Source organism: Talpa europaea (assembly GCF_964194135.1).
Source record: "Talpa europaea genome assembly, chromosome: 12".
NCBI classification, from domain to species: Eukaryota; Metazoa; Chordata; class Mammalia; order Eulipotyphla; family Talpidae; genus Talpa; species Talpa europaea.
In genome coordinates this window covers 84,402,725-84,420,746 of record NC_140079.1, presented here as the reverse complement: position 1 = coordinate 84,420,746, position 18,022 = coordinate 84,402,725, and the positions used below count along the sequence as shown (strand labels likewise).

The window sequence follows — 18,022 nt, the reverse complement described above, 5'->3', positions numbered from 1 at the left end:
AACTCCGAACTGGTTGTCTCACCGGGTGGCGGCTCTGAGGGGGGGGCTTGGAGCTGAAATCCAGAACACGGGTCACCCTGTGGTCAGCTGGCAGTGACACTTAGTGGACACGCAGGGCAGCTGCGGGATGGCAGCTGACCTCTTGGTGCACAGTGACCCCAGGGTCCTTCCTATCACCACGGGAGCTCTGAGTTGACCCCCTAAGATCCAGTTCCCCTTTATGGCTTCAGGCTGACCCCTCAGATCCTCACCTTATCCGTGGCTCCTTTCCCCTTGGGTGACACAACTGGACCTTTCTCTGGCCCTAGCTCGTCACTGCCCCCCACCCCCACCATGTGCCTCCTGAGCCCAAGTGACCATCAGACACGGCTCAGACCACCCAGAGAAGCAGCCTGACTCTAGCTTAGGGCAGCTCTTCCGCCCGAGGCGTGCGGCCTCCTGCTTGCCCCAGTGGACAGGCAGCTCCGGCCACCACACTCACCGCCCTGCCCTGCCCTGCCGCAAGGTCCACATGCAGGGACAACATTGAGGCCAAACCTCTGTGGACAGGGGCAGTGGTCAAAGGTCAGAGATCAACAATGACCAGCCTGCAGGGGCCCCAGTCCCTCCGTGTGCATGATTCCCCCCTCCAGGGCCCACTGCCCCCCCCCCGTCCCAGTTACCTGGGGATCCGCGGCTGCACGCGCCCAGCTGCCCACGGGGGACAAGGACACGTCGCTTTAGCCGCCCCGGGCGGGGCCGCGGCCGCATGTAAATGAGCTGGCGGGGCGGGGCCGGGGCGGGGCCGGTGTCCGCGTGTCTCCCGCCCAGGCGTGGAGGGAGGGGGCGTGGAGGGGGGCGGTGGCGCACCTGGGGGAGCCGCCGGGCCGCCCCGACTGGCCGGCCTCCGGGGCTGCGGAGCCCACGCCGCACCCTGGGAGAGTGTAGACTCTGGGCGCCCACCGGGCGGCGGGGACGTCCCGGGGCCGCACCTGGCCGCCCACTTGGCCTCGGGGTTCAGGCCCATAGTGCCGCCGATCAAGTCGGAGGAATTCGCGGAAAAGCCGTTTTGCCATAATGCTGGTTTCTGAAAGGGCAGCAGCCACATCCTTGAAGAGCTCGGCCCAGGTACCCCGCGCCCTCCCCCGGATGTTTCCGGCTGACCCGGCAGCACCCCAGGCGTGGGGGCCTCCCCCACCCGGCCGGCCAGGTGCGAGTGGGCGGGGCCCGGGCGGCCTTCTAGCCGGCTGCGGGACTGCGGGAGTTAACAGGTCGTCGGTTTTCGGTTTTTAGGGGCAGAAGGCTGAAGGCCAGGGCTCAAAACCGACTCCACCCACTTGCTTTATTCAATCGCCCCGCCTCAATTTCACCTTTTACGGGCGCACTGAAGGGTGCTGAGCTCAGGGGCTCTGGGGACGGATGGGAGGCCCCTGGGTGCATCGCGTGCCTCGCGTGGCCCCGGGTCTGGTGCTCTGCACTCCCACCTTTGCCCCGCAGGTCCAGGAGCAGCGCTGTGCTGCGCTTCTCTGGCATGATCACTTGCTGCCAGTCTGCGGGCTCTCAAAACCAGACTTCCGGGCCTCTCCTCACCCCCTACCCCGGGGATTAACTGGAGCTGGTGTGACCTGAGGCCTGCTAGGCCTCAGCTTTGGTAGGAGCCTGTGACCATGATCTTCGCAGTCAGTGGCGACTAGAGGGAGGCCGGAGGCTGTGGGCCACCAGTTCCACCCGCGGCTAGTATTGAGCTGATTAGCTGGCTGAAATTTATCACTCATCACAAAGGCTTTGAACTTTAGATATACTTTAAGGCAGCATAAACACTATTATAAAAGTTCGGTTTTCCAGTGACTATGCAAATCTTGTTCTCAGGAGTGTGGGGAATTTAACTGGGCCATAGAAACCGGCTTCCCACCCCTACAGACCAGGGCTGTGAGGAATCTCTGGCCACAGCCTGCAAGTGCCCACCGCAGGCCAGTGCCAAGCCATCTGCTCCAGCATTGGAAAAACATAGAATGAAACAGCAACGGAATTTATAAATATATAACTATATTTATTTTGAATATTAAATAGTTTTTAAATTACAAGCAATTTATTGAATCACACTATGCATCAATATACAGTAAAAATCTTACAATTTAAAAATGTACACAATTTAAACTGAAAGTTCATTAACTGTTGTATTGCCGTGAACCTCTTACAACTGTTAAAATGCAACATGGGAACCTCATAGGTGTGACTGCCCCACAGATCTTCATTTTTGGATAGGATTCAAACACTGGATACACACACCAGTCTATTATTAAGATCTATCTAAGCCTGCGTGGACTTGAACAACCTGAACAGCACGTGTTCAAGCCGTTCAAATAACAGGTTGTTGGTAATGCAATACTGGTAACACGTCTTTTAACAATTTACTTATATCCTAAAGAGAATTTTCTTTAACAACCAGAACTTGAGCCAGATCCAGTGCCACTTATAAATATTGTCTTTCAGATTTAAATCTGAAGTACGTGCCTACACCTGCTCTTATTTTAAGGCAAGTATCTTGAAGCCCCTATAACTTCATAAAGCCCAACATTTGGAGCCTAACACTTGGTTGCTCTTGGAATTTTCGGGCAAGGGGCTGAACAGAGTCAAGCTAGGAGCCACCGCCTTTGTGCCCCAGCCCTCAGGACAGAGAGCAGTAAGTCTTTCACCCTACAAATACCCTCTGGGAAATGTCTATGAAAGGAAGAGGTTTTGACAGGCTTTTGAAGGCAGCAAGACAAATATTTTGCTTAGATAAACCCATTTCTATAGAAACAATTGCCTGTACATTTAAAAACAGAATGAATGTTCTGTTTTTAGTTTATGGAGCTTCTCCCTCAAGATGAATGGCGTCTTACCCAGCACAGTCTAAGTCTCAGATTCGGAGAGCACTTTTTCTATATTTCTCTTTCTGGTTTATCACAGGGTCATTTGATATTACCATCTAGCTAGTAAGGAAATGAAAGTTAGATTACATTTATCATAGAATTTAAAATAGGTAAACTCCACCAAAGTAAGACTAATGAAAATCTGATAGATTCCAAAGAAGGCCTGAAGGATCACTGAGTTATTATAAACCTTACCCAGATTATCTAGAGAATTTCACTGATTTATTTCATTGCATAACTCATGAGAACAAGTACAGCTTGAAATCCACTACTGGTAACCAACTTAGTAAAAAAATAAAAACGAATCAAACAACAAAGCACATGCTGACATTTCAAAAATGGGCTGAAAATTTTAATTTACATAATTTATTTCCTGTGTATTGCTTGAGATTTCAAAAGAACATGTTAACGCACATGTTTATTATAAATATAAAACCTTCCCTACCATGCAATATCACAGTAATATCTACTACTCCAGCCCCACCCCCCAACTCAATGTATAAAATGCTTTCTTTTGGCAATTAATTATGAGAGTGATAAAGACAAATTAAAATGGGAGTTATGCTGTTAAAATCTCCTTAAATATAGTGAAAAATGTACAGCCCCAAAAGACCAACTAAACATTTACCTCAGGCTGACTGTGTAAGAAGACTATATATCCTGTAGATCTGCTTGATTTTAATCATTAAATCTGAACTCCTGAAACCTGTAATTTGAAACACTACTGTAATTGCTTCTCATTTCCTTTTCAACCAAGACTGGTAGTTAGCTGTAAAAATTCAGAAAACTCACAAAGTCTCCTTAGCAAGAAATTCAGAGTTATGACAATTTTGGCAATGCCCTGTTGACTTTCTTTTTCTAATGCTTGGTTGACTTTTTCAATATGCACATCACAAAGTCCAGCTCTCTGTCACTGCTGTCCCAGCCGTGACAGGGGACTCTCTCCATTCTGAATTTTCTTGTCTGTAAAGTTATTGCTATGTAAAAAGTTAGTGGAGTGGATGGATAATAAAGGTCATCATTTGCTCGTAAACTCTAGCCAGTATATTCATTTGTAACTTGCACTAAGACCCGAGTTCCTGTGACTTACAATCACGTGCTCCTACCTGGGCCTGGGGAGTCATCCTAGAGTTACACTCCAGTCAGGAAAGCAAATCAGCACCGGAAAACATTGGGATAAAGGTTCAGGGTGTGGGGACCACAAACGTGAGGCTGCACCTAGAACAAACGGCTTCATGACAGACATGCAAGCCTCCTCAGCACAGTGCCACTAAGCTGCTCTAGCCCCTGGAAACTTCCTGATGTCAAAGTGGAACTCAAGGACTGCAGAATGAGGTCTGCTTTTTATTATGAACACCTGATTCCTGTCAGCATTGTGCAGCCGTGCCAGACAAGCTTGGTCACTTTCAAAGCAAGGGAAAACACTTGGTGCTTAATGCAGAGGGGAAGGTTAGTGCAGATGGTGTGGGCAGTGTGTGGATATGATGGCAGCCCAAGGTCCTGACCAGGAGAACAAGCCAGCTGTGGAGGCGCCACCATTGTCCTTATCCACAGCTGTAGGCTCTAGTGTATCTCCATGGTAACAAACCAGTCACACCTGGACATAGGGGGACTTGGCGTGATTCTGAGGGGAAAACCACGGAGGTTATTTAAGAGCTCAACACCCAAATTGTGTAAATAGATCTCAAACTGTCCCTCCGCGGCTACCAGAGCGCTCCCTGGAACATCTTCCTCGGACTTCTCTACCTGCTAGATGGAAGGAGGTGCAAGGACACTGAGGCCACAGTGGTCCATGCTTTAAGAACCGGCTTTAAGGGGAAATGACTTGGGGGCCACTTCCTTTGCCAGAGGCCAGCAGGGAGACAAAGGGTGCTTGGGTCCCCAGGGAGAGAAATCAGGGGATCCCACATTCTAACTCACAGCTAAGTTCTGGGGCCCACTGCCTACTGATTAAGAGTTTTAGAAAATTGGGGGGTGGGTAGAAGAATCACACAGAGGGGCTGCAAGACCCTTCAGCTCCTCAGAGAAGCCTCATTTGCTATAGGGAACCTGCCTTGGAGAGAAAAGACAAAAATGTATTTCATCCAATTGACAAAACAGAGCAACCTTTTTGGACTCATCAAAAATATTTCCTATAAGAACATAAAACACTAATATTCGGAATCATTTATCATTTGCGAAAGAGTACCATATGTACAATTCCAGCAACTCTAGAGACAGCATAACACTCAAAATATTTAAGCTTTACAAGTACCATGCAGAGCAAACAAACTATAAAACAGAAAAAAAAAATCAAACTAGTGGATAGCACCAGCTTGACCTGCCTTAGTTTCCTTGAATAATTTAAGATTCTGTACAATATCAGGGACTCTTAGAACATTTATCCACAGTGCAATTACAGAAAGCAATTAGTGATTTCTTTGAAAACAATAAATATGGCTCACTGGTGCCCATTCCATCATGCGTCCTCCGGGCTGTGCACAGACCAGGATGCACAACGTGGACACAGAGAACAGCCGGTGTGGAAACCAGATACAGTTCCGAGCCTGCAGTCCGCACATGCCAGAGCGAGGCAGGCGCCACCCCAGATGCCCGAGCGTGGGCACTTCCCCGGGTGGGAGGTTCGCTGTGCAGGTGGCAGACTGCGTGGATGGACGTGCCTTCAGCCAGGCCTCCTACTTGGGCACCTGACCCAGCGCCACTCCCCTCCATCTCCTGAGTCGCTCTCTGTCCGGTCTCGGCAGATGGCGAGTGCATGTCGTTGCTTGGCTGGCAGCGCAGGAACGCCACTGGGAGGGGGAGCAGCCAGGGACCCCAAGAGTGCATGAGCACCCACCTAATCTTTTTCTCCATCTTCACTGCTTCCTATTTAGGAAAGAGCAAGCAAAACTGGGTTTTTAAATGATCATCACAGATAAAAATAGCCTGGCCAGCATCTGTTCTCTGCCGCAGAAAAGGGAACTGAAGCTAGAAGTGCGGCTGTCCACCACCTGCACAAGCTGCATGTTTTTGTCCTTTTACAGCAGCACCTGCCAGACTCTCGCGAACACATCTGCTCAGCTCACACGCTGGGTCAATGTCAGTGCTGGGGGCACAGGAGAAAACCAGCTCTGATGTCCCTCTGACAGATCGTTAGGTAATGGGCATTATCTAATCGGTACAATTAAACATAGCTCAAACACAAATAAAAGCTCTTTATATTTCAGTTATTATTTGATCAGCAAACTTCAAATAAAAAATGTGCCTATTAGCATTTATCTTTCAATCTAGTTATGGGGAAAAAAAGGATCCATATGTTCAGATAATACAACTTCAAATGTGCCCTGCCCATGACTTCCCACCCAGACCTCTGGTATCACAAAGACCAGAACTTAATGGCAAAATCAACATTCCGGGGAAAAACCAGAGCACGTTTGGGCTCAATCCTTAACTCAAGGGGCCAAATGTTCCAACAGCATAAACTTTCTTAAGAGTTTATTTTCTCCAGGAGAAAGTAGAGATGGAACTGGGACCTTAATTCAGACTAGGACTTAAATCTTAAGGAAGAAAAAGAAGGCAGGCAGAGTACACCCCAGGGAAAATTCTAGTGACCCAGAGCTAGGCTCCACTTGTTTGGGTTGCCCAGCCCCGCAGGGGGCATCTGCAAGTAGTAAAAAGCTTGTGGAGTAACAGAGGACTAATAGTGGGGGTGTGGCCCCCAAGCACACACTGTCAAGATTGTGAGAGCTTAACAATTTATGACCTTAGCAAATACCAGAACAGATCAAATTAACATGCATTCAAGCCTGGCAAGGAGGGTCACCAGGCTGACACCCACCCCCAGTGCACATGCTCCTCACCTCCTTGCTCGATGTCGGAGTCGGTGAGGTGTGTGAGAGAGAGGCTGGCGATGTTGGCAGGAGAGATGGAGAATCTGGAATATGGAGACGCGTGAGGCCAGCTCTGCTCTGCACTCCGGGGGGGTGGCGGAGGAGAAAAATACTTTGATGTTTGAAGTGAAGGCTTGGAACTAAGAAGATTACTTGTTGTCTTTGACATAAAAGGATCTGGGGAGAAGTCATCATCCCATTCAAAGCCTCCACCTAAGCGTTAAAAAAAAAAAATTCTTTCATCATTTCATGATAAAGAACAGAGGTGAGCGCAAATGCACAGGTGTGCTGGACAGAACAACACGCCCACTTGGGTGACAGGTGGCAGAGCCACTCCACATGTTTCACAAGGGACCATTTAAAGCAATATGTTCAGTTAGCTTCAAAAAATTTGCAATGTGGGCCTCCCTAGTGGCGCAAGAGGTTAAGTGTCAGCACTATGAAGCTATCAGCAGCCACGGCAGCACGAGTTTGATCCCTGGCCAGGGAGCTGACCCACACGGCACAGCAGACCTTTCCTGTCTCATCCACGGCTCCCCTCAGCAGTGTATATCAGTAGATCTGCCTGTTCTGCTCCCTACTCTGTCTGGTGAATCCTCTCACCCTCCCACGCATCTGGTCTGTACCCAGTTCTTGTATGCATAAATAAATAAATCTTTAAAAAAATGCAATGTTCACAAGGCACGATCTTCTAGTTTCTAGTCACTAAGAAGTGAAATACCTTCTTCATCAGTTGAACTTTCAGAATTTATGCACCTGCTCAGGTAGGGAGAACCTGATGATGGTGCTGTGCTGCTTTGCTCAGGACTGTGAGCTTCTCCTCCGCAGTGCCCCAGCTCCTTGGTTGGGGTCTCCTGAAAAGTGAAGCAGAAATTCCCATCAGCAAAAGCCTGCTCATGGGAAGCTGCCAATGTATGTATCACAGACTGGCAGTTCATCTCAGTGAGCAATGTTCACTTTTAAACGTTGGATTCCTGGAGAAGGTGGCCTTGTCCGTCCTACCATGCAGCTCTGAAACCTGGGCAAAACACTAGAATTCAAAATACAACCAACCAGCAATGAGTTCACTGCCCCAATATCTCCTGTGAAATTCAAAGTGAGCAGTGGTATGAACAGAGAAAACTCCAGAAGCCCTTTGGCTCTGGTTCTGGAAGCATGAAGGGGGTCTTCTGAGCTCAAAGTAGAAAGGAAATTCTATGTTTTCTCTCTCTTTTCTCTGTTCTCTTAATCCCAGTCCCTGTCTGGCTGGCAGACACCTATAATCCTGAGGGCAGTGACACTTTCTCTCCACCTGGAGGACATATAATCGCTGAGGCAGAGGAGAGTCCCTCCTCCCCCCATCTCACTGTTTTGTCTCTGAGTCTAAGACATCAGAAAGTACCACGAACATCATGGAGAGGAAAGAGCTCAGGAAAATGACCCCATAAAGTAGTTTGTGAACTCCCAGTTTTCCCTCTGAGCTGTGCATGGCAGATCTGATCCTGCACCTGCACAGCACACCCAAGTGCTGAGAAATGAACTGCAGGGAGACTGCTGCCAAGTTCCAGTCAATCAGTGGGTGTGACATGTACCAGGACAGGTCCAAACAGGACAGCAAAGACTTGGAAAGGGGAACTCACACTGAAATCCCAATCCACAGAAGACTGGTCAGAACTTATAACATAAACCCAAATGGATCAATGCCCACTAAGGCAAATATATCAACATTCTCCACAAAATATAAGTAATAAGACACATCACAAAACATTGAATAAAGATACAATCTAAAATTACTCAGCATACAAAGCATCAGGAAAATCTTAATTCAGAGGGGAAAAGACAATAAACAAGTAGACAGGGATGTTGGAATTATTTGAAAAAGACTATTTTTAAAATGCTCTTACATTAAGCGTAACAGTTTTGAACAAAAATACAGAAAAATCTCACCAAAAGAACAGGTGATAAAAAGGATATCAAAATGCAAATTTCAAATGAGAAAAACACAATAACCTAAATTTAAAAACTCACTGGACTCAAAAGCTGACTGGAGATGACACAGAAAAAAAAAAAGTGAATGAGAAGTAGATCAATAGAAACAATATGAACAATACCGAGAATAAAAATAATTGGGGGACTGTGGGAAAGGAACAGACCTTAGGATCTATAAGACAAAACCATCAGGTCTAATACTAGAGTCCCAGAAGAGGAAACAGAGTGTGGTAGAAAGTTATCTAAAGAAACAATGGCTGAAAATGTCTCACATTTGGTGAAAGACATATAACTACAGATTCTAGAAGTTCAGCAAATCATAAATGGTATAAACACAAAGAAATTCATGCCCATAATCCAGAAATCCACCCCCAAAATCAAACTACTTAAAACTAAAGATGAAGAAATTTCAGATAATGCTAAATAAAAAAAAGGGGGGGGGCAACTTAGCAGTCTATATTCAGGGAAAATATCTTTAAGGAATGAGTGTGAAATAAAGAAGATCCCAGATGGAGAGAAATTAAGAGAATTGTCAGATTCGCTTTAAAAAAAAAGGCAAGGAAAAACTATACCAATGAAACCTAGAACATCAAATATGAGAAAAAGAAAACAGCAGTAACTATAGTAACTATCTGGGTAAATAAAACACTGCTCTTCTCTGGAGTTTCTTTCTTTCTTTTTTTTTTTTTTAATAGAGGCATGTTTTTCTTTATTTATTTGTTTGCTTGTTTGTTTTGTTTATACATGCACTGGGTACAGTCAGAAGCGCGGGAGGGTGAGAGAATTCACCAGAGCCAGAGCGAGGGGCAGAGCAGGCAGAAGGACCGAAGTACACTGCTGAGGGGAGCAGCGGGCGGCAGGAGAGGTCTGCGCGCCATGTGGGACCCTCCTCCGGTGGCCGGGGAGCAGCCGGGGATTGAACCGGCACCGCAGAGGCCGCGGGCAGCTTCGCAACCCAGCGCTCTACCGCTGCGCCACCGGGGAGGCCCTCTCTGGAGTTTCTTAAAACATATTTTACTGGAAGTGAAGCATACATATAGCACTGTCTGATGGGTTTTCAATATAAGTGTATATAATACACCAGACAATTCAAGAAAAGGGGGGAGATTTAGTAAAAGGCCTACAGAGTAGAATGGTTTCCACATTCCATTTGCAATGGTAAAGTATTGATTCTAGGTATACTGTGAAAAGTTATTTATATTGGATTCCCAAGAACCACTATAAAACTCTAAGATACATAGTAAAAACATAACAGGTAATACTAAATATTGTTCAAATTATCCAAACAAAGCCATGAAAGAGAAATAAGAGCCAGAGGAATAAACAGAAATGAATAAAATGGCACAAACCTAGATCCAGACATATAAGTAATTATATGAAATCTAAGAGGTCAAAGAACATCAATCACAAGATACAGATTTTCAGAAGAGACTAAAAAACATGACCCAAACTATAGGCTTTCTACAAGAAGCTAATGTCATATAATGATATAGATAGATTAAAAGTGTAAGGATGAGAAAAGATCCATCATACAAATGCCAATTAAAAGAAAGTCGAAGTAGCTGCATATTACATTTTCATATCAACTGATGCATTAATATGAGACAAAGGCATAAATGACATCACATAATGATTAAACAATCAATTCAACAAAGAGTTCAATGATTAATTCAACAAAGAGATATAATAATCTTAAATGTGTATGCAGTAACAACAGAGCTGTAAAACTGATGACACAAAAACTGATAGAAATGAAAAGAAAGACAAGTTCACAATTATATTTGGGGATTTCAATACTTCCCCTCAGCAACAGGTAGAACAGACAAAAATCAGCAATAACACAGAACTGAACAACATCAATCAACCAAATCTAAATGACATTAATAGAACAATCTGCCCAACCAAAGGCAAAAGACACATTCTTTCAGGTACACATGGCACATTCACCAAGAGAGACCATATCCTAACTCTAAAACAAACCTAAACAAATTTAAAAGAATTGAAACCACATAAAAATATAATCTCTGACCATAATGGGTGGTCTAATGGAAAGTCTAATGACTAGAAATCAATAATGGAAAAATGCAAAATCTTCAACCCTTGGAAATCAAACAATATTTACAGTCCAGGGCTCAAAGGGGAAGTCTCAAATAAAATTATAAAATATTTTGAACTGATGAAAATACAACATATTAAAATGTGTGTGATGCAAGTAGTACAGAGTGACCGTTACAGTGTTAGATACTATAAATATTCATATAATAGAGAAGAGGTGTCAAATCCTAAATTTCTACCTTAAGCATCTAAAAAAGTAAGTAGAGAGAAGGAAATAATAAAGATAAAGCAGCAAAACTGAAAAGAAAACCAGAAAGAAAAAAAAAAATTCCATGAAATCAAAAGAGTTCTTTGGAAAGATTAAGAAATCTTTACAATCCCTTCCAGAAAGAGGACATAATACTTTCCAACACATTATATGAGGCCAGCATGCCCTTGCCCTTGATACCAAAACCTGACAGTGCCCAAATGAAAAAGAAAAAAATCTGCTACACCCTCCAAACTAGATTAATATACCTCATGAATACAGACACAAAAATTCTCAACTGTTAGCAAATCAAATCCAGTAACACATAACAACAACAAAAAAGCAAACCCTTAGAACTAAGAGGGTTTTATTCCAGAAAGGCAAGGGTGACTAAAATTTGAAAATCAACGAATGTAATCTACCATAGTAACAGAAGAACATGCTCCTCTCAACTAATTTATAAAATGCATTTGAAACAATGATGCAAGAAAATATATTTTTAAAAATGTACTTGATGAAATTCAACATCTGTTCAGGATAAAATTCTCTCAAACTAATAAGAGAGAAACTTCTTTCATTGGTTCTTGATATTTGATAAACAGCATCTACCAAAAAATATCTACATCACAATCAATGGTGAAAGACTGAGTACTTTTCTGCTAGGACTGGGTTCAAAGCCAGGATGTCTTGGGCCTCCCCTGGTGGCGCAGCAGTTGAGCACTGTGCTGCGCTGGGCTGCGAAGCTGCCCGCAGCCTCTGCAGTGCCGCTCGATGCCCAGCCGTAGGCAAGGGTCCCACATGTCACGACAGACCTCTCCTGCCACGCCCGCTGCTCCCCTCAGCAGTGTATTTCGTCAGTCTGCCTGTTTTGTTCCCTGCTTTGGCTCTGGTGAATTCTCTCACCCTCCCGTGCTTCTGACTGTACCCAGTGCTTGTATAAATAAATAAATAAATCTTAAAAAAAAAAAAAAATGCCAGGATGTCTTGGGCACACACATCACTCCTATTTGTACTAGAAATCCTAGCTGGTGTAACAGGTAAGAAAAAATAAGTAAATAAAGAACTTACAAAATGGTAAGGAAGAAATAAATTTATCCCTATTGCAAGCAACATGATTGTTTATGAAGACAACCACAAAAAAAATTTTCCAAAACACAAACCACCCCCAAAAAACTTACTAGAATGAGTGAGTAGTTAAATTGCAGGGCACAGAGTTAACATACAACAATCAATCACACTTTTATAAACCGGCAAGGAACAAATGGAAACCAATATTTTAAAAATACTGTTTACAGGGCCTCCCCTGGTGGTGCAGCGGTTGTGCGCTGGGCTGCGAGGCTGCCCGCAGCCTCTGCAGCGCTGGTTCGATCCCTGGCTGCTCCCCAGCCCCTGGAGGAGGGTCCCACATGGCGCGCAGACCTCTCCTGCGGCCTGCTGCTCCCCTCAGCAGTGTGCTTCAGTCCTTCTGCCTGCTCTGCTCCCCGCTCTGGCTCTGGTGAATTCTCTCACCCTCCCGCGCTTCTGACTGTACCCAGTGCTTGTATAAATAAATAAAAATAAATCTTTAAAAAAAAAAAGACTACGATGAGATATGGGGTTACCCACTAGAGAAATCAAAATAATGACAGTACCAAATGCTGGCAAGGATGCTGACAAACTGGACCTTTTGGGCACTGCTGGTAGGAGAATGTAAACTAGTACAGCCACTTGGAAAGCTGATACCTTCTTAAAAAAATAAATATGTACATACCATACAACTAGCACTCACACTCTTACATCATTATCCCAGAGAAGAAATATTTATGTCTACACATACCAACCCTTACCTAGCTGTTCAAAGCAGCTTTTATGTGTGTTGTCAAGTGGAAAAGCCCAAATGTCCTTCGATGGGTGATGGTGAAACACACTGGGATATATCCAGACCCTGGAATACTACTCAGTGATGGAAAGGAAGGAACTATTGATATAAGCAAGAATTGGATGATCTCAAAAGGAATTATGTGCTGAGTAAAAACAGTCAGCCTAAGGTTATATACCTTGTGAATCCATTCAGATGACATTCTTAAAGACAAAACTAAAGTGACTGAGAACATATCGTGGTTCTGGGGATTAGGATCAGAGGGCAGATGGGATAAGGAGGGAGCACAGAGTGAGGGAACTGTTCTGTACCACAATTGTGGGGCAGTCACATGAACACTGACGCTCATATAATGGTACAAAAGGGTCAATTTTACTAATTACTAAAAAAATAAAATTAAAAATCATGAAAACAAAAAATGTCAAGCCAGCCAACAGATGAATGAATAACATGTAACACACCCACAGGGGACCGCTAATGAAACAGAACATACAGATGCATCTCAGACTACCAGGGTGAGATCACGCATTGCCTCACCCCACCACACACATGAATTCTAGGACTGGAACTGGCAGTAACTCCCAAATTACTTTCTTTTTAGAAATTATAAAACAATCTGTAGCCCCAAAATGGCAATCAGGAAAACACATCACACTCAATTTCCCAACACATTCTGGAATTCTCTACTATGACAATTCAGAGATAAGATACCTGGTCAAACAGATAAACCGTGACATCATCAAAAAATGTCACAGCTTTCTTTTCTTTTTTCCAGTCTTCGGGCAACTGGTCAAGGGCAACAGAGGCTGAGGGTTTCAACAGGCTCCGTAGGTGCCTCCCATCCTCGTTGCTGAGGATCACAGGCACAGGGTGCTCTGTCTCGTCCTCTGACTCAGAGCTGAGGCTGTGAAGATTGAACGCCCGCAGGTCGTCGTCTGAGTCATCGCTGTTTTCATCTTCCTCATCTGCATCGATTCCATCCTCAGAGAGATCAAGCGTCCCTGACACACCAAGTTTTCCCAAGTATTTCCCTTCAATGTCTGGTTCCTTCAACTTGGGGCCCTCAGAGTGGCTGGAAAAGGACTTATCAGCTATCAGGTCTGCTGGGCTACCAGAGTGGAGGGTGGAATTTGCAAAGGCGAGGAGTTCATTAGTGTTGGTTCCAGTGGAGGCCAGCGTGCAGGGGTGATCCTCTTGTGCCTCCAAGTCCTCACCGCTGCTCAGCTCCAAGTTCAACAAGGGACTTCCCGCCACATCTTCAGGAGGATGTGTCTGTTTAGAAATGTCAGTGGGTGCTGGTTCTGCTGTTTCTCCTAACTCTAGGTGACTGGAATTCTGCAAAGCAGACTGACAACTTTGGTCTGGAAGACTATTTTTGATTTCCAGGCTCTGTTCTAGGATGACTGGTTCAGGTAGGGCCTGATCCGTTACCAACTCTGAGGCTGATGCTGAAGTTGCCGGGACACCCTCGGACTTCTTATCAGGTTCAGAATCATTATCTGAGAAATAAGCAGAGTCTCGGTAGGAGCTCTGGGAACCAAGTGCAAAAGTCTGTGAGGTCACTTCTGTACCTCTATGGCCATCAGCTGCATCTGAGATGACAATAATGGGGTTGGGAGGTAAACTGTCAGGACCACAATCATGGGCTGTGGCTGAGTCAGAGGCTGAGGCTGAGGCTCCATCGGGAGCAGGGTGCAGAGTCCATTCAGGAGACTCCAGGTTTTCCGTCTCGTAGCCACTGTCTGCAGGCTTGTCAGGGGGCAGGAGTTTCTGAGGAGTGTGAGTGCCCAAAGACCCCAATAAAACTTCACGAACATCCACTGAATCCAGAGAGTCGGGGGTCTCCACAGACTGTTCCGAAGTCGGAATAGGTGTTGATAAGCTGTCTTCTAAAAGGCTATCTTGACTGGTGGAGTCTGAGGAAAGGGCAGATGTCAAGCCCATCTCTTTTGTAGCATCTTTAAAATTCAGATGATTCAGAGTCTCCACAGCTTCCAAGTTTTTCTCCAGCAGACTATTACTGGAGTGATTTTCTGTAAGTGACTGATTTTGTGAGTCCTGTCTCGGTTCTGGAAGACTGCTCCCTATACTCACCTTACTGGCAAAAATGTCATCAACAAGAAGTGAGTCAGTTTCAGTCCATCTCAGGGTTTCCTCACAGTGGTGAGTCAAGCCATGGGACCTGTCTCCAGTGCCATGTGTTCCAGCATCAGTCGAGGGAACTTCAGTTGGGATGGTCACGGAGTCTGGACTTGTTTCTTGGCAGAGGCGGTCTTCATGGACACCGACATCTAAACAAGTGGGCTTGGTTTCTCCTTGCTTCAGGAACATATCTGGAGGTACATTATGAAGCGTTCCTTCTGTTTTGAGTGAGGTAGGGGGCACCTGCACTTCCAGGGAAGCCTGCAAGGAGGTAGTCGAGGTGCTGTCCTCAAGCATGACCCCTGAATCTTTACCTTTCACACTTACATTTTCCTGCAACAAAGAAATATCTGGTATATTTTCAGCAAATTTAAACTCAGTGGTTAAAGAGTTTCTACACGGAGTTTCTAATATAGTTTCAGTAAAACCAGCATTTTTAAGTTCTGTTTGAAGATCATTTACATGTTCCAATGAATCTTTTAGTAATTTTTTCTCTTGAAGAAATAAAAAGTTTTCCGACAATTCCTGAATTTTCTGTGGGTCAAAGTTATCTTGGTGCATAAGGTTTTCTGTTAAGCAAAGAGGCTCACAATCAAAAAGCTTATGGGGTTTTTCCTTCTCAAAGTGGTATGTTATTGCTGACTCTTTGGGATCATCCAAACTTGAACTTAAAGTGGTTGGCTTAAAGTCAGCTTGAACTCCATTTAATTCCATTAAATCAAATATTTTTTGGTGACTGGGCAAATCCTCTGATTTGTCAAGATCATTAAATATATTGTTGAAAGGGCTCTCAGGTCCCCTGGTGGCATGTACAACCTCAGGCATGCTGGAATCTTTGGGGTCTACACTGTTTTGGAAGAAATCCTCATCTGTACTAGACTCCTCAAATTCAAGATTCCTGAGAGCAAGCGACTGGGATGCCTTATCACTCGTCCTTTCTGGATTGTCCATTTCAGTCGTGAGCAGTGCAGGCGGGTAATCAAGCTCCAAATTGCTACCACTCTTTTCTTCTAATTGGATGTAATAGTCACTGCCAACAGAAAGGTTGTGAGCATCAAATACCGGAACCACTCCAGGAGCCCTAAGCGAAACATCCTGGCCACTGCCATCTTGTTTCCCAGGCCCAGGATCTGAAAGTGAACTCTCAAAGACTTCAACTGGGAAGAAGATGCTTGTGTAGGACAAGGCTTCCTCTGGGTGGCCCCGACTGTGCTCATCAAAATGGTCATGCTTAGCAGCCTCCCAAACATACTCGAAGCTCAGGCCCTGGCTTGTTTCAGTCACAGTGAGGACTTCCTCCATTTCACGACCAAGGCGATCTCTGGTAAAATGGTCGAGAATTGGGAATGCAGCATTATTGGAAGTGTCTCTGCTATTTGTATTTGGTTTAAGAGCATTCCACTGTTGTTCAAAGTCAACTTCTGAGTCCCTCTGGCTTTGCATGCGTAGGTAGGTAAGCAGCCTATGCACGTCTTCAGCAGCTGGTCTCTTGTCTGGTGACAGCCAGCAGAACTGTAAAACTTCATACCTGAGTGACACATAAGAGGTAATTAATGGAGGAATAATAAACTTTTTAAAAGCAAGAAATGATGTCACAAAGGCCCTTAAGCCAGCTCAATGCCCCAAAAGTTCCTACACTTACTCATTACCAACCTTATGAAGTTCAGTTCATGGTGAGTTTACGGTGAAGGAGGAAATGAAGAAATACAATATTTGGTCCACTAATTTTTTTTGTGTTCTCAGTACACTGCAGTGTCTAACTGCAATTTTTTTGCCCTGTCATCTATTTTTCTGGTGTTTATCCAGGGACCTAGCCACTAATGTAGATATTGTGTACTTGTCTAATGTTTTTACCCTTACTTTATTTTGCGAGAATTCAGACAAAGGCAGTTGTAACTAATCTCTATCCATTACTCTGAGAAAGAGTAACACTACAATCTTTTGCAGCACATGTCTCCTTAAGAGCATAAGAGGAGCTAATAGTGGAGGGAAAGGAGTAGAGAATGGAGTCCTGAGAAAGCACCACCAGGAGCTGAGTCTTCAAAGGGTTGGCTGAATAAGGGCAACTTCTCAAATAAAAGCCATGGGCAAAAGGGAAAACAAAGATAACTTTTAAGTATTAAATTTATAGAGTACACATCAAGTTATTACTCTGGATGAAATAGTTCTAGCAATTTAAGGACCTGAGCAATACCTAAATGCAGGATGCCAAGCTTCAGAGGCCATAACAGCTGGGCATGTGTTGGTACAGAGAGAGATCTAAAGAGGTAAACCAGATCATGGTTGCAAATGGAGTAAGAATTAGTCCCGGAGGCAAAATTATAAATTTGAAAAAGAAGTAAATTTGTTTTGCAAATGTCAATATACATTATGAAAATTAGTATTCAATTGCCAAATTAAATATTATTCCTATGCTATCACTTTTTTCACAAATTAGATATAAATTATGTAAATAGCCTCATTTTAAAACAATCCCACAATAGGAAACTCCCTTAATATTGAATTTTCTAATTATTTCAGACTTCAGATTTTTTTCTTATTGCATGTAATTACATATATAAATTCCTGCTTGTTCTAAACATTTTCCACAAATATCATTAAGCTTTAAAAATAGATGTTAATTTAAGATCAGTCATAAATAATACACAAACATCTACTGTTTAAAAAAATAGGAAATATATAACTAACATTCATGGAATTGGGATTTGCTTACTTTTTGAAGAGAGTAAACAAAACATGGAGTTACTAACCATCTATCAGAATAAGGCTGCTCCAGCTGGGGCTTAGGTAGTTTGGTGTCTCTCTCTCGGATCACCTGATTGAGGACATCTAAGTTGGAAAGGTTGGAATAAGGCTGAGCAGCATTATCAAAAAGCTCCCAAAGCGTCACACCCAGGGACCTGTGGGAGGGAAAAAAAAGGTTCTTTCTTTCTCCCTTTAGATGTCAAATTTTCATCATTCACACTTTTAATTTGTATAGGCATTAATA

General features: G+C 44.2%; 1 protein-coding gene across 1 annotated transcript in view; it reads right to left on the bottom strand.

The window, feature by feature from the left end:
• Positions 1-5,730: 5,730 nt before the first annotated feature.
• LMTK2 (lemur tyrosine kinase 2) overlaps positions 5,731-18,022 on the bottom strand; it is a gene marked incomplete at both ends in the record, with an annotated part of 89,230 nt that continues 76,938 nt past the window's right edge. Inside the window, 5 exons of the mRNA XM_084248777.1 lie at positions 5,731-5,759; positions 6,734-6,976; positions 7,485-7,617; positions 13,603-16,561; positions 17,784-17,933. Coding sequence (XP_084104903.1) covers positions 5,731-5,759; positions 6,734-6,976; positions 7,485-7,617; positions 13,603-16,561; positions 17,784-17,933 — 3,514 coding nt within the window. The remainder of the gene's footprint in view (positions 5,760-6,733; positions 6,977-7,484; positions 7,618-13,602; positions 16,562-17,783; positions 17,934-18,022) is intronic.